The sequence below is a fragment of the Miniopterus natalensis genome, chromosome 10, assembly GCF_054644295.1.
Source record: "Miniopterus natalensis isolate mMinNat1 chromosome 10, mMinNat1.hap1, whole genome shotgun sequence".
NCBI lineage: Eukaryota > Metazoa > Chordata > Mammalia > Chiroptera > Miniopteridae > Miniopterus > Miniopterus natalensis.
Window position 1 is genome coordinate 21,371,304 of NC_142090.1, and position 26,607 is coordinate 21,397,910.

The following is a 26,607-nucleotide window of genomic DNA, read 5'->3' on the forward strand; positions in this document are numbered from 1 at the left end:
TGATTGATTTGACTTTTATTTTAAAAGGATAACATGGGCTGCTGTGTTTAGAACAAGGTAGAAAGGAGACTACCTATTAGGCTTTTTGCAATAATCCAGGTGAGAAGACATGGTAATTCAGACCAGGGAGAGTAATAGGGATTTTGAATATATTATATTTATTTTTAATTATATATTTTATCAACAATTTACTGAATAATTTGATATGACATATGAAAGAAGGAAAGGAGTCTAAGAGCCTCATAACTTTTTGACTTGCCAACTAGAAAAATGAATTTGCTATCAATTGGAATGAAAGCTATGAGCAAAGTAGGCTTGTTGCAGGAGAGAGATGAACACCTGGAGTTCAGTGCTGGACACTAGTTTGCAAGACCTATTTTATATCTAAGTGAAGATGTTGAGTAGGCATTTGAGTCCAGAGTTCATGAGATAGAGCTGAGCTGGAAATAGAGATTTGCTAGTCATCAGCCCTAAGATTTGATGAGATCATTATGGACTGAGTGAAGATAGAAAAGCAAAAAGAACCAAGAATGGAGTTCTGGAGAACTACAGCATTAAGAGGTTGGTGAGAAGAGAATATGATAGAAAAGAAGACTGAGAACAAAATGTTATTGAGGTAGGAGGAAGATCACATGAGTGTGGGGTTCAGAAATGCAAGTGAAGCAAATATTTTAAGAATGAGGCAAGGATCCAGAGAGTCAAATCTTCTAATAGATCAATTAATGCGAAAACTGGAAATTGACCATTGGATTTAGCATTACAGCATAAGTAAATATTCTCTTAAATATATTATCAAAATATAGGCTTTATAATTATACACATTAGAACTGACAAAATACCCTCCAAAAATCTCATTTAATTCACAAACTTGATGTGAAGTATTATTTTACTTTCATGGGTAAGTATATTGGCTTGTAGAAAGGTTGCTTAACTGGTATAAATTACATAGCTAAGAGAGAACCCAGGTACTCTGATTATAAAAGCCCATGTTTCTTGATGAAATCCCATTTGAAACAAATATAACTATCTTGATGTTGTGAATGGATTTCAAATTTCATTAGGAATTTGATTTGACATACCAATTTTGTCTCCAAAATAGATATATTTATCAGTGTCATTTACAAACCAATAGCACTTTCTCTTATTACCCCTTATACAAGTAGACTATAAACACACACATATCTACCTATGGCTAACATTCTTCTTCAAATATACTAACTTTGATGAAAAACAAAGAATGGGTAATATGATGGAAAACAGACAAAGCAAAAATTCCTTCTTAGGTTTAACAACTAATTTCACTTAGACAATTGGGCTTCAGGCCATAATTTGTTTATGTATTCTATTACAGGATTTACAAACAATGAGTCTGAGGAACAAATCAAGCCTGCAACCCAATTTTATTTTATTTTTTTATTTTTATTTTTTAAAAATATATCTTTGTTGATTTCAGAGAGAGGAAGGGGGAGAGAGAGAAAGAGAGAGAGGGAAACATCAATGATGAGTCATTGATTGGCTGCAGTCCACAACCCGGGTATGTGCCATGACTGGGAATCAACCCCCGATCTCCTGGATCCTAGGTCTATGGTCAGTTGTTTGAGCCATGCCCGGCTGGGCAACAAATTTTAAAAATAAAGTTTTATTGGAAACACACACAGCCATCGTTATTCATTTACATATTATCTTTGATTACATTTGTGCTACAAAGACAAGTTGAGTAGCTAAAGAAATCATAAGGCTCACAAAGTCTAAAATATTTACTATCTAATTCTTTATAGACAAAGTCTGTCAACTGCTGGTATAATCTAAAAAGATTATAAAAAGTATATCTCATGGTCCTGGACCTATTTCTGTGTTTAATCAGTTACTAATAATGGCTTGTTTTTATGTGTTTCTTTGTGCATTTGTCCTCTCATTTAAGTATAAAGTATTGTTGAGATAGGGTCAATGGGGCTTAATCCAATGAACAAAACTGCAAAAGAGATAAGGGTAGAGGAAAGCTCAAAAGTCTATTTATCTTACAGTGATCAAATCAAGTATCAGATCCTGTAAGATTTTCCAAATTTCCCTTGGAAAAAGTGGTCACTTACTCTTGAACCTCAACTACACCATGAAGATGTAACTCTCACTCACATGTGATGCATTATTGTGCTCTTTGTTAACTTATTTTCCCTCATCTAATAACCTATAAATTCCTTGAGTTTAGACTTATTAATTCAACATCTATTGAGTGCCAATATATGCCAGTCATGTGCTAAGTCCATAAATACAATGGTCAATAAAACACATTTGTGGCTAGTCAAATGAAAGGGATGAGGGATGGTTAAGTAAAGAAATGATCTCTATATAGATTAAGATGTACTATAACAAAAGGACGTACCATCTAACAAGTCTGGGGTGGTTAGGGAAGGCATCTTGGAAGAATTAACATCTGAGTTCATTCATGAAGGAAGAGGAGGGGTAACCAAGGTGAGAGAAAGTATTCCAGTTAAATGACAAGCAAGTGTTACAGCATTTCTGTGTTTGGGAACTGCACATGTAGGAAGAAGTTGGTGGAGCACTGAAAGACTAAGCTGGAGAGATGAGATGGGACTAAATGATAGAGTCTTGTAAGTCATGTCGAGAAGATTATATTTGGCCTTTAAAGACGTGGGGTCCACTGAAGGGGTATAGGAAGGCTAATAATGTGATTCACAATTTAGAAAAGTGATATGACAATGGTAAGGGGTGAATTAGAAAAGAACAGTTTATACAGTAATCAAGTGAGAAATGATAAGGAGCTTAATGAAGGTAGTAATGTGCAAAGAGAAAAGCAGACAAATTTAAAAGATTTGAAGGAACAGGAAATAATAAGATTTGATGACTAATACACACATATTGAAAGTGAAAAGGGAATCATGGCTGACCTTCAGGTTTCTATCTTGAGGAACTACTTAATCACCACAAAAAGGAGTATGTTGAGTTTTTAGATATTTGTGGGAAGTTCAAATGGAAATGTCCAACTGGATATACCAGTCTGGGACTCAGAAGACTTACCTGTCTGGATATAAAGATTTTGATGTCTACAGCATTCATTCAACAAATATGTATTGAATGCCTACTATGTGCCAGAGATTATTTTAGTCACATAGAGATAGAAATTAAAATCATAAGAAGATCAGTATTTAAGAAAAAGGCAGAAGAAAAGTATTTCTAAGAAGGCCAAGAAGGAAAGTTCAGAGAGGCAGGGATAGAACCAGGGAGAAAAAATGGTTCATAACTGTGAAAGTACTAGTAGATTAATAAATTGAAAGAAAACTTATACCAAGATTAAGGGTTGAAGAAGTTAGGACAGCCTTTTGGGAACAGAGTGTAGATAATTGGAACTTTGGAACTCAGTGACCACACCTTATTCATTGATTCCCTTCCTCCCTCTCTCATTTATCAAATACTATTTACTGAGCTCCTACTCTGTAGCAGGACTGTGCTAGTTGCCAAATACACAATAGCTAGCAAAACAGAATGTGTAGTGTAATAGAGAAGACATACAACAAACAAGTAAACAAACAGTATTTACACAATGTGATGTGCTAAGAAGAAAACACACAAGGCTCTGCAATACAGTAAAATAGTAGGATCTATTTAGAAAAACTTGTATTTGAGCATTGAAGAGGTAGGAAGAGGGATAATTGTCACTCATTTATACCTATAACCCCTGCTTATATAACGGTTTTGGTGCATGGTAGGTGCTTATTCAACGTTAGAGTAATTAATAAATAAAATAATAAAAAATTGATATAATTATTTATTTTCTATTGTGCAATTACTAAAAAATGTAAAGAGAGAAATATATACTTTGAAAAGCATGACAAATTAACTTTTCCACTTGTCCACTTCTATGCAAGGGTAATTTTCAATTTTTATTTCTTTTTAAACCAAGCTAAGCTTAGTAAGCAATATTAAAAATGCAGGTGCAGTTTAAAATAGGAAAATCATCATGAAAATTGTCTTACTTCTATATGGTTTCAGAATATTAGAATAGTTTTGTTCCAATTCTTCCATTCTTTACTAGATATTATTTGATTTTTTTAAAAGAATTTAAAAACTGCAGCAGATTTCCTCATTTAAAAAAAATTTAATTAATTTATTTTTAATCTTTATTGTTGAAATTATTACAGGTGTCCCATTTTCCCCCCAGTTGATCTCCTTCACCTCACTCCCACCCCCTCCCCAGGCCTTTGCCCAGTTATTATCTGTGTCCATGGGTTGTGAATATATGCATATAACTTCTTTGGTTAATCTCTTCCCACCCTCCACCCCTCTTCCCTCTTCCCTCTGAAATATGATCGTCTGTTGCATATGTCCATGTCTCTGGATCTATTTAGTTTGTCAGATTCTTTTGTTCATTAGCTTCTTATTAAAGAAGACCCTTCAACATTTCATGTAGTACTGGTCTGGTGGTGATGAACTCCTTTAGCTTTTCCTTGTCTGAGAAGTTCTTTATATGATCTTCAATTCTAAATAAGAGCTTTGCTGGGTAGAGTAATCTTGGTTGTAGGTTCTTGTTTTTCATCACTTTGAATATTTCTTGCCACTCCCTTCTGGCCTGCAAGGTTTCTGTTGAGAAATCAACTGACAGTCGTATGGGAGCTCCCTTGTAGGTAACTAACTACTTTTCTCTTGTTGCTTTTAAGATTCTCTCTTTGTCTTTAACTTTAGGCATTTTAATTGTGATGTGTCTTGGTGTAGGCCTCTTTGGGTTCCTCTTGTTTGGGACTCTCTGTGCTTCCTGGACTTGTAAATTTATTTCTTTCCCCAGGTAGGAGAAGTTTTCTGTCATTATTTTTCCAAATAGGTTTTCAATTTCTTGCTCTCTTTCTTCTCCTTCTGTAACCCCAATAATATGAATTTTGGGTTGCTTGAAGTTGTTCCAGAGACTCCCTAAACTATTTTTATATTTCTGGTTTCTTTTTGCTCTTCTGGTTGGGTGTTTTTTGTTTCCTCATATTCCAAATTGCTGATTTGATTCTCAGTGTCCTCTACTCTACTGTTGATTCCCTGTAAATTATTCTTCATTTCAGTTCATGTTGCCTTCATTTCTGAACTGGTACTTTATTATGTCGTTGATGGTCTCACTTGTTTTCTTAACAGTCTTACTAGTATCCTTGAGCATCCTTATAACCATTATTCTGAAATCTGTATTGAGTAACTTGCTAGACTCTATTTCATTTAGTTCCTTTTCCAGAGATTTCTTCTGTTCTTTCCTTTGTGAAATATTTTTTGCCTTCACATTTTGCTTCCAGGTGTTTGTTTCTGTGTATTAGGCAGAGCTGCTATGATTCCTGGAATTTGGAGAGTGGCTTTGTGTAGTAGGTGTCCTGTAGGGTCCAGTGGCTCAACCTTCCCAACATGAGTTGGGCCTTCTAGGTGCTCCCCTGTGTGGGCTGTGTGCACTGTCATGTTGCAGTTGAGCCTTGGTTGCATTGGTGTCACCGGGAGGAATTGACCCCCAGGCCAATCAGCTGTGAAGACCAGCTGCAACTACAGCTAGACAGCTGCTGTGCTGGAGACACCCCTATGGAGCAGGATTTACTTCAGTGGAGCTTTGATGTTCACCAAGTGCGCCCCTTGAGTGTATCACTTGTGAATGTGGTAGGGTTGTAATCCAGGATGGTTGAGTCTGGCCACCAGGTGTATGGTCTCTAGGGCCTCCCAGGAGGTGCAAAGTCAGCCTCTGCCCAGGGTCACCCAGCATAAGCTACGCAGCACACAACTTGGCTGTTACTTGTGTTGGACTTGGAGGTGTCCAGGAGAGGCCAAGCTATGAACCAATACAGGCTGCCACTAGTTCCAGGCCTGGGGCCATGAATCAAGTCATATGGAGCATGCTGCTACTTGTTTGAGAGATTTTAGGAAAGTCCTAAGCATGAGGCTCGAGAGGCCACTTGCACAGAAAAGCCGCTGGAAATGACCTGGATGAGCTTGCAGGTGGGGCGGGGCGGGGCCTCCCGGAATCATGGGGCGGGGCCAAAGGTGGGAGTCAAGTGCTGGCGATTCAAATACGGTGCCCACCCACCGGCTCCATTGGAGGAGGGCTCACCAAAGGAGCAATGGTGTCCGCCAGCTCTTCTGCCTGGGAGAAAGCTGCCCCTCCACCTCTTGCCCCGACTTCAGGCAGGTTACTTTTTCCCCAAGTGTCACAGGTCCTTTCAAGTTGCTGCCCGGCGCTGGGCTCAGAGGGAGCGCGTCTGAGTGAGTCCGTGCACAGGCCCTTTAAGAGGAGCTGCTGGGGCTCCCGCAGCCTCCGCGACCCTCAGCGACAGTCCCCGCTGGTTTCACAGCCGGAATTGTGGGGATGTCTCTTCCTGGCCCTGGAGCCTTGGGCTTGGGGTCTGAGGTGAGGCTGGGACCCCTTGCTTCTCCGGGAAACTTCCACTGCTGAGATTCCCTCCTGGGTTTAACCCGCGGCACTGGGTGTGGGCCCGTGGCCGCATCCCAGGATCCAGCCCCGATCCTCCTGTGTCTCCGCCCCTCCTCCCGGTCTCGGTGCTGCTTCGGTTCCCTGGTTGCCGGGCTTCTGTTCAGCCAGATTCTAGGAGGCTCTGAGTGATGGTGGTTCTGTATTTTAGTTGTAATTTTGATGTGGTTGCCGGAGGCGGAGGGTGCAGCTGTTACCTACGCCACCATCTTGTTCAAGAATCCTCTGATATTTTAAAAAGGGATAATTCCTCTTATAATTCTTGTCTTTCTGGGCAGCCTTGCAATTTAATTTAGCTAAGCATTTTGTAAAGTCAGTTTCCTGAATATCAGTCCCATGAGGTACTCTACTTAAAATTTAAAAATAAGGTTTCTATGGTTAGATTAGTTTGAAAAGGATGTTTTATATGGAACCCCACTCTTTGAGTGTGACAATATATGTTAGTATTTAAAGGTTTTGAGGAGGCCTAGAGGAAAGAATATTCTAGTCTTTGAGGAAGGAATATTCTAGTATTTCAAAATTCTGGTTTCTAAACTTATTTGACCACAAAATCTTTTTTTTTTTTTGAGAAAAATATTATATACCTGACATATTTCAGAGCATTTTTTGGTAAATACTGCTGCAAATGGTTGCCCAAATTGTCTGTACACTTTACTAAATCTGAATGGTGTTAGCTAAAAATGGATTGAAATGTTGATCCCTTTCAAGGGCATTTACCTTATAATAAATAATTTTGAAGGTAAACCATTTAAAATACAAATGGTAACAAAGATATTAGTGAGTCGGAAGCTCAACTCAGAGCTTTCCCAAATTACAGTCATTGACATTCTATGATAGGAGTATAAACTGATTAACCCCAGTTTACAGATGGAGAAATTAAGGTATAGAAGGCCTGATGCTATTCAGCTGTTTAAAAACCCAAAATCCTGGGTACGATTTTTTTTTGGTATATTTTTCCTTAACACTACTATTTCTGCATAAGAATATAGAACATATTTAAATTTGTGTTAAACATATACATTTCTCTTAACAAAGTAGAAAGATTATGTAGGTGAAAGTCAAAGTTAAGAGCAGTGAAATAATGCCTTTTTTGTGTAATATTATTTCCCCCCACTGACCTAAATAATCATGGGTTTAATTATAATTTCAGGTGGCATCTTCTTATTTCAAAGATTTTCACCTACTGCTAATTGGAGTCATCTGTTTAGCAACATCAATAGAAAAATGGAATTTGCACAAAAGGATTGCTCTGAAAATGGTGCTGATGGTGGGTGTGAACCCAGCATGGTAAGCACTGCATTTACTGTTCCAGGTTAACATTCCAAACAGATCATTTTTGTGCAGAGCAAATAAGCAAAAAAGTAATGCATAGCTAGGCAATAATTTGCATTGCAGTATAATTCATGACTTTATTTTCTCTGAAAATATGAAAGTGATATAAAGTGCACTTCACTTGTAGGAGGAGAAAAAGAACTTTCCTTTCCATGAAGGCCTAAATACAGCAAGATTGCACACAACTCTCTTACCTTTTATGCACTGTAGAAATCAAAGCTGAGAGAAACCTTGAACCTCAACACACAAGATTAATAGACTTCACAGTAGATTTTATAAAATTTTGTTGATTTGTCTCATTACACTTTCAATATTTGTTCAAGAGCATCTTTAATCACAGGGAGGATGTTAGGAACCAAAGACAAAGAGATTATTGACAAAATACAAATATGTGCAGAAAAGTTCCAAGGTGAGCATTCTTCATTTTAAATGAACTGCTGCAAAGTGAAATAATCAATTAAGAAACGTCATCTATAGGATGTGAAATCACTCACTTGACTGATTTTCCCAACCAAAATGATTCCCCCCCCATTAAATTAATTGGCTACTTGAGTTTTAATTCCAGCTCTTAAGAATGTAGATGTAAGCCAAAAAACCTTTCCAGTGTCAAAATCATTTGCATAATGGAATTATGCTTTAAAGCCTTAGGTGGTTGTTCCCTTCTCATCTTTCTTTGAAAATGAGAAAATTGTATTGAATTCTGTTGCATAATTCATTCTAGGGTATAACCACATCTGTGTTTATCATTTATGGAACAAATTGTTTTGTTAAATACAAAAAAAAATAACTCAGATGAGACAAAGGTTTAAAAATATTTACTTAAAAATTTTATAACATATATGTATTAAGGACATTTCACTTGTTTAAGAGTGAGATGGTGTTCCATGCTTCTTGGGGTGCTACAGAAATGTGTCTCTTTTCCTTGACCATCTGCTCACTGACCCCAGGGGATGCAGGAGTGCATTGCACAGTGGGGCACTGTCTATTATGCCACTAAATGGCTTTTCAATTTAAGGCATTTTTATCACACAGAAACCTTATCTGATCTCAACCATTTTTTATTGGAAGATTTTGTATCTTGCCAATGCATTGTTAAAAGCATTTCTAGCTTTCCTTTTTTTTAAAAATTGAATTTATTTGAATGATATAAAATTAATAATAAAATTCTATAGGTTTCAGGTGTACAATTCTATAATACATAGTACATCATCTGTATTTTGTATTGTGTGCTCACCCCCCAAGTCAAGTCTCCTGTCCATCACCATTTATCATCCCTTATACCTCTTTTTTTAATGAATCATTTCTTGTTTAAGCAGGTTTCTAAAAAGCTTTCTTTTGTTTTGTGTTACACATAGAAAATAATCACCTTATCTGAAGTTGAAACATATAGTGTAAAATTTTTCTTGTAGATATATTTTTAAATGGAGTCAGAGAACTTAACAAATGGCTCTATATGGAAAGATGTGCTTCTGAATGATTTTCTGGAACCTCCTACTCAAAAGAGATCATATTTTATCCCAAGTGTGATTTTGAAAGCTTATAGACATGGCTTAAAATCCTGTAGCTTTAGGTATGTTATTATTAAGGGGAAGAACCACTCTATGTATAAAAGATGATATAATATATCCAGTTCTTGACCACACGCAGGAATGTCACATTCAGAAGAGCTGAGTAATAGAATCTACAGAAAATTCTGAACTGCATTCTAGCCATTGATTTTAACCATTTCCTCCACCCACCACGTATAAACCCAAACAGTGAAAAAGTAAAAGGCAGATTTATAAAAATTGATCTCTCTCCTTGCCCTTATGTCTTCTTGGCAACATCCTATTAAACAGAGATATGACCAAAAGATAAAAGAAAGAATAAGGGATCCTTGCCCTGTCCACTTTGGCTCAGTGATTAGAGCATGGGCCTGCAGACTGAAGGGTCCTGGGTGTGATTCCCACCAAGGGCACGTACCTCGGTTGCAGGTTCGGCTCAGTGGTCAGTAGGGGCACGTGTGGGAGGCAGCCAATCAATGTTTCTCTCTCTCTCCTTTCCACTCTCTCTGAAAAGCAATGGGAAAAATATCCTCAGGTAAGGATTAAAAAATAATAATAATAATAGAGGATCCTAAATTGAAAAGTGGTTGTACCTTATTTTACTATGATTTGAAGGAAAGTGTCACCTGTAAAGGACATTCAAATATTGGCATGGTAATAGAAGCTGTTATACCCTCTAGCAACTTGCAGGCTGGTTATATGTTTAGTTGTTATTCTGTTATGAGAGAGAAGACTTTTATGGTTTCCTGCAAGATAAATCTTACAAGAGCTCCACTCTTACCTCTGCCACTTTGATTTCTCCTGGCTGTGACTCTCTTCAGAGTTTGTTGTCTGGGGGGAAACCTAACCATCAATGTTTTGAAAAAAATGAATTCCCAACTCATAAGCAGCATCTTTTACAGTTAAGTAATATAGTTAGTTAAGCTAGGAGCACAGCTCATACTAAAATTCCTCTCATTTCAGGCTGACACTGGGATTCATGAGCAGTACCGCCTTCTTATCTATGTGGCTTAGCAACACCTCAACTGCTGCCATGGTGATGCCCATCGTGGAAGCTGTGTCACAACAGATCATCAGTGCTGAAGCACAGGTCCAGGACACTCAGATGTCTAATTTGAGTGGATCAACCAATCATGGACTGGAAATAGAAGGTATCACATGTAGATACGGCCACAGGGGGACTATATGGGCAATAGGCATAAACTCAAGAATTCTGGGTTATATTTTTAATTAACTTGCACACATGCATGATGTGAATTTAACCTTCCTCTTTCTATATTTCCCAATATTTATACAAGGGAATTACATTACCTCAATATTTACCTTAATTAATGATTGAATTTACAGTTTCTAGCAAAAAAGGAAGAATGCTTTTCCATTCTGTAGCCAGTCTGATGGAACTCTCTCTCATGTCTTTATCAGTAGACCTCCAGGTTACTCTTTTGTACTGAAATTATCTTCTTGCATAATATTGGGAATCTTTAATTCCTACATTCTATTTGGAACAAGTATCTCATTTTACTATAATTATTTATGCCTCTAGTAAACTGTTCCGATGCAGTGAAAAATCTTAGGGGATAATTATGGTTATAAAATATGTTGTTAAGATATTATGCCAGTAGAGGTGAATTTGTTTGTTTTTAGTTTCTAGTAATGCTTCTATCACACATACACACACACGCACACACACACACACACACACACAATGATAACCCTTCATTTAAATTATTTTTCTTGTATTTAATGTTTTGCAGAATGTGTTGACGAACATGAAACAGATGAGAAGAAAGAGAAAACAAAACCAGTTCCAGGGTAAAGAAAATTGACATTTTTATTACGATTTTTCAAATTACATTTTAATAATATTATAAACTGGGTCAATTTATTTTTCAGACACAGTAATGATGCAGAGAAAACTTCAAAAAAGATGGAAAAGGTACATTAAATTTGATTTTTTTCTAAATAATTACATATGAAATTGTATCAGAGCTGTAGTTAGATATGTATACATTTTAAAAACTTACTTGCTTCCTTATTTATAAATTACTTTGCTAGCCTAAGTCAAACCACAGTCTAATGGTTCTCTTTTTCTTAACCTCTAAATATTTCAGTATATAGTTCTTAAAATCAAGGTCATTCTCTTACTTAGCCACCATGCAAATGTCAAAATCAGGAAATTAACATTGATAAAACACTGTTATCGAATCCACAGACTTTATTCAGATGTCCCCCATTGTCCTACTTGTGTTCGGTGGTAAGAATTTTTCAGGATCTAAGATCACGTGTTGAGTTTCAGTTGTCATTTCTCTCCAGTCCTCCTTCACCTGTATCAGTCGCCATCCATCTTCTTTGCCCTTCTCCACTTTGACATTTTGAAGAGATGGGGCCAGTTACTCTGCAGAATGACCCGTGATTGAGGTTCATTTGATATTTCATTAGATTCAGGTTATGCTTGGGTGGCAGGAATACCCCAGAAGTAATGCTGTTTCTTCTCATTGATCCTATTAGGTGGCAGGCAATTTTAACTTGTTTCCATATTAGTGATGTTAACTTTGATAAATAAAAGTCCTGGACATGCTCTCCGGGTTTACAGTTTTCCTCTTTGTAATTAATAACTAACCCATGGGGAGATTATTTGAAGCTATGTGACTATCCTGTTCCTTAGAGTAATTGATGACTCTTACCTGAATCAAATTACTATAATGATTGCCAAATAGCGATTTTTTAACACTGTTACTCCTGCATTTATTAGTTAACATTTTACCAAAAGGGCCTTTCCATCTCTCTTATTTATTATTTATTTCTGTCAATATGGATCCATGGATTTTTATTTTATTCAATGGGTTATAATCTATTACTATCATTATGTATTTTGATGCTCAGACTCTCCCAGATTTGGTCAGTGGGAGCTTCTTCAAGCTGGCTACTGTGCCCGTCATTCTGACTTCCGCACAAAATGGTCCAAGCTTATTCTCCCAGCCCCAGACCTGGACTCAGCCATTTTGCTAAGGGCTTCTGGTTCTTTTTAGTGGGTTGTGATATTAGAACCCAAGATCTGGAAACTGGGTGTGCTCACTGCTACTGAAGTGCCATTGCTGATGTCCTTTCAGTGGACAGACTGGGTAAAATAGCCATTTCATATCATTCTTGCCTTTCACAATTTCATATTTGTAACTCCTTTCTCTTACTCTGAGAAGCCTGGATCCCAATAAGATCAATATATTTGCTCAATTCTACAATACACATAATATTGCTTCAGAATTGCTACACACACACACCACTATTAACAATAAACTTACTAACCCATTAAGTCAAATTTAAATTTTCTTTGCAATTCTTTTGATCCTTTTATTTTTAGACTTATGGTAGTGAAAGTAATGTAGCTAAGTTACTTGGATTATTTTCCATTTTTCTTTGATATGATTGTCACCATTTGATATATAGCTAAGTTTATTTATTTCTGCTTGTTTCCAGCTTTGATGTTAAAAGAAAATCCTTATTGATTTAAGTTTTGGCATTTTTATTATGAGGTGTCTTGGCGTGGCTCTCTTTGGATTCATCTTGTTTGGGACTCTGCACCTCCTGGACCTGGATGTCTGTTTCTTTCACCAGGCTGGGGAAGTTTTCAGCCATTATTTCTTCAAATAGGCTTCCTGTCCCTTTTTTCTCTCTTCTCCTTCTGGTACTCCTGTGATTCCATTGTCAGTACACTTGATATTGTCCCAGAGGTCCCTTAAAGTATGCTCATTTTTAAAAATTATTTTTTCTTTCTGCTGTTCTGATTGGGTGATTCTCAATTCTTTGTCTTCCAGATCACTGACTCACCTGCATCAACTTATCTGCTGCTGGTTCCTTCTAGTGTATTTTTCATTTCAGTTACTTTATTCTTCATTTCTGACTGGTTATTTTTTATGGTTTCTGTCTCTTTCTTAAAGTTTTCACTGAGTTCATCTATTCTCCGGAATTCATTGGACATCCTTATAATTCGTGTTTTGAACCCTTTATTTGATAGATGTTTTTGTCTCTATTTCACTTAGTTCTTTTTTTGGGCTTTTGTCCTGCTCTTTCATTTGGAACATATTTCTCTGCTCATTTAGGGTACCTGTCTGTGTTTGTTTCCATGAATTAAGTAAAACAGCAATCTCTCTAGGCCTTGAAGGAGTAGCCTTGTGTAGGACCTACCCCTTTGTAGACTGCACAAGCCAGGCATCTTTGGCAGACCAGCTGTACTTGGAGCATTTCTGGGCCAAAAGAAATTGGGGGGCAAGCTTCACTTGGGCCTGGAGCTGGAGCTGGAATGGTCATGGGCCAAGGGAAGTCCAGGGGACAAGTTGCATGGGATGCCTTGGCAGGCCAACTGGAGTTGTAGCTAGAGTAGGCTCAGGCTTCAGGTAGTCTTGTAGGCAAAGCTACACTGTGGCCTGGAGCTGGAGTGGGCGTGTCTACTGGAAGTCCTGGGGATAAACTACACAGGAGCTGTCATTAGGGCAGGTGAGAAGCTGAGGAGAGTCCCAGGTAGAAGTTGCTCCTGTTGGGAGCTAGAGCTAGAGCAAGCCACAGGGCACCCTGGGACAAGCCACACCTTGAGGAGTAGCAGTAGCTAGGGTGGGTGGGAAGCTGAGGGCTCCTGGGGGCAAGCAGCCTAGGCAACCTTGGCAGGCAGGCTGGAACTTGGAACTGAAGCAAGCTGCAGGGAGATCTGGGGGATAAGCAGCAGATCTTCTGGGGGCTGAGGGCACTGGAATGGAATGGGCCTGCAGCTAGAGCACCTGGATCAAGCTCCTGCCCTTGTGATTAAGGGGGAATGGGAGGGCCACAAATGCCACTCTGGTGCCTTCCAACTGCAGAGAGAGTTCCAGCAGCTCCCCTCCCACTTGACAGATGCTCTAGGGTTAGTAAATGGATTTCCTTCCTGCATAGCCTACGTGTCCTTTAAACCACTGTGGGGGTTTTTCTGCTGTGCCCCAGGGAAGGCAAGTCTGTGTGGGAACCTTCCAGGGTCCCTCTGGACTACAGGGCAGTGTGTTGGGTGGAGTGTCCACATTGCAGTGTCTCCAGCTCTCCTACATGTATCTGTGAGCTCTTTCTTGTTTGTTGTGCAGAAGCTGTTCAATCAGCTCTCAGGTCTTCAGGGGAATTGCTCTGTCTCTGTGTAAATTTGATGTATTCCTGGAAGGAGGTGAGTTCAGCCTCTTCCTACACTGCCATCTTGGACCAGAAGCTCACAGTGTAATAGCTGATAGGTCCTTCATAGATAGACCCAAATCAACATCCTAATAGAAAACATTTTGTGCTTTGAAAATTAACATCATTATTTTCATCTTTTACTAAGTCCTTGGTGGTGGCATTTAACATATGTAGCTTAAAGAAATAGAATTTCAGTTTCAGAATAGTGTTTCATTTTTTTAATTAAAATCTTGCTTGCCTGATAGCCTGATTTTCATTAAGAGCATCCTCATTTCTTCCAGTTTATGAACTTAGAGCAACTCCTATTCATGTAATTACAATCCAGTTATCTTTAGCATCCCTATTGCCACCAAAAAATTCAGTGCCGAATTCATGAGTTGCTATTGCCAAATCAGATGGGAAAGTTGTTGTAGCCATTCCAGTTATCAAAGGAAGGAAGGAGACTCTTGTAAACTATCCCATAGAATTCATTTCACTAGAATAAATCAATATAAAAATATTACACTAGGTTGTGGAAACAATATACCTCAAGACCCCAGAAAAATAATCCTGCATAGAAATAGTCCTAAAGTAAGCATGGCATTAGGAATAAGAGAGTGGGGCATATGTTCCTTCCTCAGGCTATAATGCATTAGCATCAACTCAATAAGGAAAAGAGAACCCTCTCATTATTTACAGAAATCTTCAAGGAAAGAATGATTTCTATGTCAAGAGAAAACAAATACAAAGATACATTTTAAGCCATTAGTTATAGTATACAATCCAGGTTTTAAAGATAAGAATTGAATATATACTTATGAAAACATTATCATCTTTAGGGATAGAAGTAATTTTTCTAAAACATAGAAAATTAACAGTATACCAGGTAAATTACGGAAGAATACACCACCAATGGACTTTAAAACTGTTATGAAAATTGGAAAGAATATCCTCATACTCTGTAACTTTCTGTGGTCATCTTTAGAAACCCAGTTTTCTGGCATGGTGCCTAAATTTTAGGTTAAGTCCCTTCAAGTTGATTTGACAGCCAACACTGTCCTGGGCATTATAGGAAGGTCTATTAATGAAAAGACCTCCTCCCTACTATAAGCAGCTCAGTCTTGTGAGGAACATTAACTTAAAATAAACGTGTGACATAAATACCACAACAAAGGCATTCACAGAGGCCAAGTCTTCCAGAAGCCAGTGCAACTAGCTTAATCTGGGCTTATTGCAGGGGTGTATGAGGTAAAGAGAGCTGAGTCCAGAAGGAAGGCGGGGTGTGCAGTCAGAGGAGGGCAGGCTCCATGTGTGCACAGACTGTGTCTACTTTGTTCACCATTCAATCCCTTGGCACACGCCACTGCCTGATACAGAGAAGGTATTCAGCAGGTGTTTATCTTTATTGATTAATGAATGAGTGAAAAAGGAAGAGTATCCTATTCAGAAAATACAATGAAATCAAAGACCCAAATATGTAGAGAACAGGGTTTTTTTCAGGACACATCTTCAGTGAAGGTGCTAAGGATGAGTGTTTTTGTGGTAAGTGAAATGTCAGGATAGGTTGGGCCAAGTTAAAAATAGCTGTTTGTAAATGAAAAGATGTTTAGTTTCTCTTAAGGGAAATAGCATCAAAGCCGCGGGCAGCAGTGTAAGTTCTCCCCCTCAAGAAGCTTACTGTGGCATATTGTGAAGCGAAGAGGGTATGGACCTAAGTGGACTTTTTGATTAATCAGACTTTGGGGATGAGAGAAAAGAAGTATAGAAGATGCCTCTGCTACAGTGAACTCTGCAAAGGTTGATTGTGATGCCGCTGATTGAGATGGGGAACACAGACAGAGGAATACGTTTTTAATGGAGAAAAGTAAGAAAATGTGGGTGTATTTTTGGCAATAAAGATTGAGATCTGAGTTTAGGAGAGCAGAGTAAGGCCTTTGAACAATGATTCTATGGTCTTTCTAGAACCCAATGCATAAAAATTAAGCTTTATATAAAAAACAATTAAGATAACTTTTTGCTCTACAAAATGTTCTTTATAAGACATATTACAAAAGTACTTTACATATTGCACATTTAAGATATGTTTTGATTTTTAACAATTATAAATCTCTTCTTAGGAATGAACATGTTATATGATTTGTGTTATAATTATAATAAATTGCACATGTTCTTGGCCAGGTTTTTACACTAGGTAATTTAACAAAATTATTATGTAGAAAAATCTGTATCTACTTCACCTAGCTATAAAAGAAAGGAATATTTACATTTATAATGTTTTGGTCTGTTTTCTTCTTGAAGTAGATGGCACATTCTATTTAATTAAAATAAATGCTGTGTGGTTTGGCTTTGAATTTGAACTACAAGGTAAAAAAAAAAATCAAATATTAATACTTTTGAATGGAAAAGGTTTCAAATAAATTTCAAAGAGAGAAAAATGGAGTTAGGTTTTTTTTGGTAATTTGCATCATTTTGCCATGTTCCTACTAAAAACTTAGGTTTGATTTCTATTGAAAATTACTATAGCCCTGTCTCATTTTGGCCAGTGGTTAGAGCACCGGCCTTTGGACTAAAGGGTTTCAGGTTCAATTCTGGTCAAGGGCACATACTTTGGCTGCAGGCTCGATCCCAGCCTGGTAGTGGTGCATGTGGGAGACAACCAATCAATGTGGCTCTCTCACATTGATGTTTCTCTCCCTCTCTCTCCTTTCCACTCTCTTTACAAAGCAATGGAAAAAATACCCTCCAGTGAAGATTAAAAAATATATATGTGTATATATATATATATATATATATATATATATATATATAAATTACTACAATTTTATACATTTGAATGATCATTTGCTTGGTAAAAAACCAAGGAATTTTTTTCTAAATTTAATTAAAATATTTTTTGCTAATATGATTAAATCAATCCAAGATGATGATCAATAAGCTTACTTCATATTTTAGAATTAAATGCTTAGTTTTTAAAACTTATGCAGTATATTTTTCTCTAAAGTCAATAACATACACACTGAGTTATATGAAGTTAAGCATGTAATAAGCAGAGTTCCCAATAGTAGAAGAAAATTAAAAATTACCACCAAATAAGTTCTAAATTTAGTGATAAAAATGATATTAAGAAATATACATTTAACATTTGCTCAGATATTACCTTGTCTATGAGGCCTACCCTGATCAACCCATTTTCATTGTTGCCAATGCATCCTCCTTCTAATCCCCCTAAACCTGCCCTGCTTTTTCCAAAGCATATATTACCTTCTTACAAACTACACAATTTACTTACTCTTTGCTTGCTTTTTTAATTCTCTGCTTTCTCCACTAAAATCTTTGTCCATTTGTTTATTTGTATGTCAAATATCTAGTTAACTGCCATAGTGTAAGCATTTAGTAAATATTTGCTGAGAAAATGAATAAGTTCAGTAATATTTTTCTTAAATAATTAAAATTAGATTAAAAAACTCATTCTGAATATAAATGATAATAATAGAAGAAGCAAACTGATAAAGGTTGAAAGATAAAACCATGGATCAGATTAATATCACCTTTTCACAGCTTTATTGAGATATAATTAACACATAACATGTGTCAGTTTAAGGTGCATAATGTGTTGATTTGATATACATATATTGCAAAATGATTACCACCATAGTGTTAGTTAACACCTCCAACATGCTACATAATTAATTATGTGTGTGCACATATGTGTATTTTGAAAACATTTAAGATCTACTCTCTTTAAAACTTTCAAGTATGTAAGTATTATCATAAGGTTGTACATTAGATCCCCAGAGCTTCCTCATTTTATAACAGGAAGTTGTACCATTTGAACATCTCCCAATTGCACCCACCTCCAGCCCCTGGTAACCACCACTCTATTTCTATGAGTTTGGCTTTTTATATTCCACATATAAATGATACCATGAAATATTTATCTTTCTCTGTCCTCTTGGCATAATGGTATTATAACAACAGCCATTCTGACAGGTGTGAGGTGATATCTCATTGTGGTTTTGCCTTGTATTCACCTGATGGTAAATGATGTTGAGCACCTTTTCAGGGACCTGTTGAACATTTGTACGTCTTTTTGTAAAAATATGCATTCAGTTCCTCTCCCCATTTAAAAAAAAAATTGCATTGTCTCCGTTGTGGGTTTTTTTCTATTGAGGTGCTTGAGTTCTTTACATATTTTGGATATTAACCCCTTATCAGATATATATTTTGCAAATACTTTCTCCCATTCCATAGGTTGCCTTGTCCTTTTGTTGATTGTTCCTTTTGCCATAAAGAAGCTTTTTAGTTTGATTTAGTCCCACTTGTTAGTTTTTGCTTTTGATGTCATAGCCAAAAAAATCGTTGCCAAGACCAATGTAAAGGAACTTTTACTCCATGTTTTCTTCCAGGAGTTTTATGGTTTCAGGACTTATATTTAAGTTTTTTTATTCATTATGAGTTTATTCTTGTGTATGGTGTAAGCTGGTGGTCTAGTTTCATTTTTTTCATGTACCTGTCCAATTTTCCCAACATCATTTATTGAAGAGACTGTCTTTACTCCATTGTATGTTCCTGCCTCCTTTTTCAAATATTAATTGAGCATAGTGGCTTGGATTGATTCCTGGGTTCTCTGTTCTGTTCCACTGATTTATATGTCTGTTCTTGTGCCAGTACCAGGATGTTTGATCACAGTGGCTTTGTAGTATAACTTGATATCTGGTATTGTGATCCCTCCAACTTTGTTCTTCTTTCTCAAGGTTGCTGTGGCTATTTGAGGCCCTTTTTGGTTTCATGTAAATTTTCAAAGTGTTTGTTATAGATCTGTGAAATATGCTTTTGTTATTTTAATAAGGATTACATTTACTCTATAGACTGCTTTGGGTAGTATGGGCATTTTAATGATAATTCTTCCAATCCATGAGCATTATATATTCTTCCACTTTTTATATCTTCCTCTATCTGTTTTTGCAGTGTCCTATAGTTTTCCGAGTAAAGATCTTTTACCTTGTTGGTTAAGTTTATTCCTAAGTATTTTAATTTTTTAGTTGCAATGCTAAATGGGATTTTTTTTTTTTTATCCAGCTCTAGCTGGTTTGGCTCAGTGGTTAGAGCATCAGCCTATGGACTGAAGGTTCCCAGGTTCAATTCCAGGCAAGCCCAAGTACCTCGGTTTCAGGCTTGATCCCACGTCTTGGTCATGGTGTGTGCTGGAGGCAACCAATCATTATGCCTCTCTCACATCCATGTTTCTCTCTCTCTCTCTTTCCACCTTCCACTCTCTCTGAAAAACAATGAAAAAAAATATCATCAGGTGAGGATTAAAAAACAAAGCAAAATGTCATTGATTTTTTTGTTGTTAATTTTGTATCCTGCTACTTTGCAGAATTCATTTATTAAATCTAGTAGTTTTTAGGTGGAGTCTTTAGGATTTTCTATGTACAATATCATGTCATCTGTGAATAATAACAGTTTCACTTCCTCCTATACAATTTGAACGCCTTTTGTTTTTTCTTGTTGTCTGATCACTGTGGCTAGGACTTCCAGTACTATGTTGAATGAGAGTGGTGAAAGCAGAAACCCCTGTCTTGTTCCTGTTCTTAGAGTAAATACTTTTAGTTTTTGCCCATTGAGTATAATTTTGGCTGTAGGTTTGTCATATGTGGCCTTTATTATGTTGAGGTATGATCCCTCTATTCCCACTTTGCTGAGAGTTTTTAAACAAGAATTGGTGTTGGATTTTGTCTAATTCTTTTTCTGCATCTCTTGATATGATGATGTGATTTTTGTCTTTCAGTTTGTTTATATAATATCACATTTATTGATTTGTGAATATTGTACCAGCCTTGTATCCCTGGAACAAATCCCACTTGGTCATGGTGTATGATCTTTTAATATATTGCTGGATCTGATATGCTAATATTTTGTTGAGGATTTTAGCATCTATGTTCATGAAGGATATTGTAGTGTCTTTATCTGGCTTTGGAATTAGGCTAATGCTGGCTCATAAAAAGAGTTTGGAAGTGTTCCTTCCTCTTGGATTTTTTGAAATAGTTTGAGGAGGATAAGTGTTAGTTCTTTGAATGTTTGGTAAAACTTCCTTGTGAAGCCATCCTGGCCAGGCCTTTTGCTTCCTGGGAGTTTTTCCATTACTGTTTCAATTTTATCAGCTGTTATTGGCCCATTCAGGTTCTCTGATTCTTCCCAAATCTACTTTGAAAGATTATATTTTCCTAAGAATTTGTCCATTTCCTTGACATTGCCCAGCTTGTTGGTATATAGTTGTTCCTAGTGTTTTCTTACAATCCTTTGTATTTCTGTGGTTTCAGTTGTTATTTTACCTCTTTGGTTTCTGATTTTATTTATTTGGGTTCTCTCTCTTTGTTTCTTGATGAGTCTGGCTAAAAGTTCATCAATCTTGTTTGTCTTTTCAAAGAACCAGCCCTTGGTTTCAATGATCTTTTGTATTTTTTTTTTTTTTTTAGTCTTTATATTATTTATTTCTACTATGATCTTCATTATTTCCTTCCTTCTACTTACTTTGGGCTTTTCTTCTTGTTCTCTATGTCTTTAAGTTGTAGGATTAGATAGTTTATTAAAAGTTTTTCATGTTTTTTCACATAGATCTTTAGTGCTATGAACTTCCCTCTCAGGACTGCTTTCAGTGTGTCCCACAGATTTTGAGTTGTGAGTTCATTTTCATTTGTTTCCAGTAATTATTTTATTTCTTCCTTGATCTCATTGGTAACCCATTCATTGTCTAATAGCATGCTATTTAGTCTCCATGTGTTTGAATATTTTTGAGTGTTTTTACTGTTCCTGATTTCTAATTTCATGTCATTGTGATCTGAGAAGGTGCTTGATATGATTTCAATCTTCTTGAACTTGTAGAGACTTGTTTTGTGTCCTAACATGTGGTTTATCTTCGAGAATGTCCCATGTAAACTTGAGGAGAATGCATATTCTGCAGCTTTGGGGTGAAATGTTCTGTGTCAATTAAATCCCTCTGATATAGTGTGTCATCTAGAGTCACTGTTTCCTTGTTGATTTTTTTCTAGCAAGTCTATCTAATAAAATCTGTGGGGTCTTAAAGTCCCTTACTATGACTGTATTGCTGTCCATCTCTCTTTTAAAGTCCTCCAGAATTTTTTTTTTCTTTTTTCAGCCTGTGTGAGTCTTTTGTTCTGAGGTGGGTCTTTTTTAGACAGCACATATTAGGGTCATGTTTTCTTATCCATTCAGCTACCCTATGTCTTTTGTTAGGAGCATTTAATCCATTTATACTTACAGTTATTATTGATAGGTACTTATCTGTTGCCATTTTATTTCTTTATGCCTAAGATTCTCATTCTCTCTATTTCAAATTTTTTTTTTAAAACAATTACTGTTTTTTTGTGTGTTTTTTTAAACATATATTTATTGATTTCAGAGAGTGGAAAGGAGGGGGAGAGAGAGAGATAGAAACATCAATGATGAGAGAGTCATTGATTGGCTGCCTAGGCCGCAACCCGGGCATGTGCCCTGACCGGGAATCAAACCCCTATCTCCTGGATCCTAGGTCAATGCTCAACCGCTGAGCCACACCCAGTCGGGCTCTATTTCAACTTCTTATTATAGCAGTCCATTTAACATTTGTTGCAATGCTGGTTTGGTGGTGATAAATTCCTTTGGCTTTTTTTTTTTTTTTTTTGGTCTGGGAAACCCTTTATTTCACCATCTATTTTGAATGATAGCCTTGCTGGATAGAGTAGTCTTGGATTACATTGAATACTGTATGCCATTCCCTTTTGGCCTGTAGAGTTGCTGATGAGTAATCAGCTGACAGCCTTATGAGAGCTTCTTTGTAGGTAACAGATTATTTTTCTCTTGCTGCCTTTAAGATTCTCTTTGTCTTGAATTTTTGGCATTTTAATTATGATGTGTCTGGGTATGAGCCTCTTTGGGTTCTTCTTGATTGGGACTCTCTGTGCCTCCTGAACTTGTGTCATTTTTTTTCCTCATCCAGGTTAGGGAAGCTTTCTGCCATTATTTATTCATACAGGTTCTCTATCCCTTGCTTACTTTCTTCCCCTTCTGGCTGGTACTCCTATGATGCAAATATTATTGTTTCATGTTGTCCCACAGCTCCCGTAAACTGTCCTCCTGTTTTTTAATTGTTTTTTCTTTTGGATCTCTGATTGAGTGATTTTTTCTACTTTGTCTTCTAAGTCACCAGTCTGATCCTCAGCTTCCACTAATCTGCTATTTATTCCTTCCACTGTATTCTTTATTTCTGCTATATCATTCTTAATTTCCTTCATAGTTTTCCTCTTTTCTCATGCTGTTGAGTATCCTTACAATCAATATTCTGAACTCTATATTTGATAGATTGCTTATCTCCATTTCATTTAGCTCTTCTTCTGGAGAATTCTTGTTCTTTCACTTAGGGCTTGTTTTTTGGGCTCCGCATTTTGGCTGTCTCTTTGGGTTTGTTTCTATGTATTAGGTAGATCTGGTAGGACTCCCAGTTTTTTTGGAGGGTCTCTGGTGCAGGCCAATGTCAGATGCTGTTTGTAACTGGCCTTGAGTAGCCTGTTTGGAGCTATCAATAATCCACAGGTTGTGGTTCCCTCTGCTGGGGCTTGGTTCGATTGAACAGGACCAAGATGCACACCAAAGTCTGCTTTTCCAAGCCCTGGGTCCAGAAGCAGATCAGGCAGAGACTCAAAGCACTTGATGATCCACCTTTGCCTACAGGGTGACTGTTTTTCTGAGTGTCGTAATGAGCCTCAGGCTATATACCATAACATGGTGTAAACTCCACAGGGTAGGGCAAGAAGTTTTCCAGTGGGTGGGGAAATTGCTTACCCCCACCCCCAGGTAAAATCTGCCTTGCTGGTAAAGGTCTGCCTGAGAAAGATGCCCTCTGAATTATGGGGGTATGACTCAACAGAGGAATCCAGATATCTGCCCTCTGTGCTTTATCCCCACAGCCAGCATCACTGAATTCTCCTCACACAGCTCTAGTCCTCTCTTCCTTCCTTCTGCCTGAGCCCAGGGTTAATGGCTGCACATGAAATTTTGTGCATTGGCCCTCTAAGAGGGTGCCTGCATTTCCAGCCATCTGTCCCTGGCGGACCAAAACCCTGGTCCTTTTCACAGCCAGTTGTTAGTAGGGAACCTTTCTCATTTCTGTTGCTCTGGACTGGGGAATTCAACTTGGGGTTTAGACTCCAGATTTCTTGATGGGAACACCCCACTGCTGAGATATCCCTCCCAAACTTCAGCTGCTGCCTGTGGGAGCCCAGCCAGTCCTCTTGTGCCTCTGCATTTCCTACCAGTCTCTATGTGGTCTCCACTTGTCATCTTTGGTTATGAGGGTGCTCTTCAGCTTGTATCCAATTGCAGCTGATTATTCAGGATGGTTTTTCTATATTTTCATTGTAATTCCAGTTTTGTCCTGGGAGAGTATCAGTGTAGCTTCCACTTAATCCACCACCATCTTGGAGTCTCCATAGCTGAAATATTTTTAGAAAAACAAGAAACCAGAAGAAAGGAAGAGTCAAAAGTGACACTAACAGTACATGGGGCCATATATTTGTCAGGATCCAGTGGGGAAACTGAGAGACCAATCATCACATATTATTTTCTGAGAAATGAGTTCCAGGTATCCAAAGTTAATTTTTACATACCAAATGAAAAGCCAAGTTGCTAGATTTCCCCCTTCCTTATAAGCACTAGTACTATTTAAAGAGATACCCCAGATTTTTGCACTAGCTCAATTTCTAAATTTCCAGCAATCTTTGAATAAAAAGAATGGAAAGAAAATTAGTATGCTTTTAATAAGAGGTTTGAGATCATTGTTTATTATTCATCTCATATAATTTGTAGTTCCCCAAAAGGAAAAGTCCAAAGGAAAAATTTCCTTGAACAAATTGCATCTTGCTTTTAATTAGGTAGTGTTTAGTTTTGGGATGAAAATTATTATTTAAAATCAAATCCTATAAGATAGCACTCTTAAGTGTCCTTTAAGAAGTCAAAGAACCATGTAACATTAATAAGCATGATTCATGATATCAGAGACAAGGGGCATTATTTCTTCCACTTAAGGAAATATTAATTCTAAAATATCTAACCCCTAGGTCAAATATGAAAAAGGTATTTTTGATCAGAGCAGGTAGGTGCTACAATCAAAAGTTGGTTCTCCTGGACTACTCTTTCCTTCTACTAGATTGGATGAAATTGTGTGGCAAAGCCAATTGTTAGTGTTGCTCATGCTTCACCTGACACAACCTAGGTGTCTCCTTTTACTCATCCAGCCACATCCTATAGTTTATAGTAGAGAGGTACAGAGAGATAGATAGATGATAGATAGGTAGATGATAGATAGATGATATAGATAGATAGATGATAGATGATAGATAGATAGATAGATAGATAGATAGATAGATAGATGATAGATAGATAGATAGATAGATAGATAGATAGATAGATGATAGATAGATGATAGATAGATAGATAGATAGATAGATAGATATAGATAGATAGATAGATAGATAGATAGATAGATAGATAGATAGATAGATAGATAGATAGATAATAGATAGATAGATGATGATAGATAGATAGATAGATAGATAGATAGATAGATAGATAGATAGATAGATAGATAGATGATAGATAGATAGATAGATAATAGACAGATAGATAGATGATGGATAGATGATAGATAGATGATAGATAGATAGATGATTGATAGATGATAGAGGATAGATAGATGAGATAGATAGATATAGATAGATGATAGATAGATAGATAGATAGATATAGATAGATAGATGATGATAGATAGATAGATATAGATAGATAGATGATAGATAGATAGATATAGATAGATGATAGATGATAGATAGATAGATAGATGATAGATAGATAGATAGATAGATAGATAGATAGATAGATAGATAGATAGATAGATGATAGATAGGTGATAGATGATAGATGACTGATAGATGATAGAGGATAGATAGATGATAGATAGATGATAGATAGATGATAGATGATAGATAGATAGATGATAGATAGATAGATAGATAGATAGATAGATAGATAGATAGATGATAGATAGATAGATAGATAGATAGATGATAGATAGATAGATAGATAGATAGATGATAGATAGATAGATAGATAGATAGATATAGATGATAGATAGAGATAGCTGATAGATAGATGAGATAGATAGATGATAAAGAAGGGTGAGAGAGAGGGCCAGAGAGAAAAGGAGAGAGAGAGAGACTACCACATATTTTTAAAGGAGCAGCGGCAAAAAGACAAGAGAAAAAGTTTGATGAGGATGTGGAGAAAAAGGAACCCATGTAAACTGAGGCAGCCACTATGGAAATTAGTATGGAAGTTCCTCAAAAAATTAAATATAAAACTGCCCTATGATACGGCAATTCCGCTTCTGGGTATTTATTCAAAGAAAATTAAATCACTATCTGCACTATTGTGTTCTTTGTAACATTATTCACACTAACCAAGATATGGATACAACCTATGTGTCTGCCAATGGATGAATGGGTAAAAAGATGTATGCATTTACAATAGAATATTATTCATCCATGAGAAAGAAGGAAATTCTGTCATTTCTGACAACATGGGTAAATCTTGAAAGCATTATTCTAAGTGATATAAATCAGACAGAGAAAGACAAACACTGCATGGTCTCATTTATATGTGTAATCTAGAAAGAAAAGGGAAAACTCATAGACACAAAGAGCAAAAAAGTGGTTGTGGGTGGAGTGAATAGGGAGAGGTTCATAATAGGATACAAGCTTTTGGCTATAAGATAAATAAAGTCTGAGCATAAAATGTAAAATATAATGACTATAGTTGATAACACTGTTGTGTGTTTGAGATTGGATAGGGAAATGGTACTTTCATGTCTCACCAATTAAAAAAGAGAGAGAGAGATGTGAGGTGATGGATGTTTTATTGGCTAGATGGATGTAATCTTAACTAAGATGTTCACTTTAAATATCTTATAATTTTACTTGTCGATTATACCTGTAAAAAGTTGAAATAAATTGTAGGATATTTGAAGTGTACATCTTGGTGATTTAATGTATATATT

The 26,607-nt window shown here is 36.7% G+C and overlaps 1 protein-coding gene across 1 annotated transcript in view; it reads left to right on the forward strand.

The window, feature by feature from the left end:
- SLC13A1 (solute carrier family 13 member 1) overlaps positions 1-26,607 on the forward strand; it is a 101,314-nt gene that overhangs the window by 25,108 nt on the left and 49,599 nt on the right. Inside the window, exons 3-6 of the mRNA XM_016213324.2 lie at positions 7,608-7,744; positions 10,297-10,484; positions 11,088-11,145; positions 11,227-11,269. Of these exons, the coding sequence (XP_016068810.2) occupies positions 7,608-7,744; positions 10,297-10,484; positions 11,088-11,145; positions 11,227-11,269 (426 nt within the window). The remainder of the gene's footprint in view (positions 1-7,607; positions 7,745-10,296; positions 10,485-11,087; positions 11,146-11,226; positions 11,270-26,607) is intronic.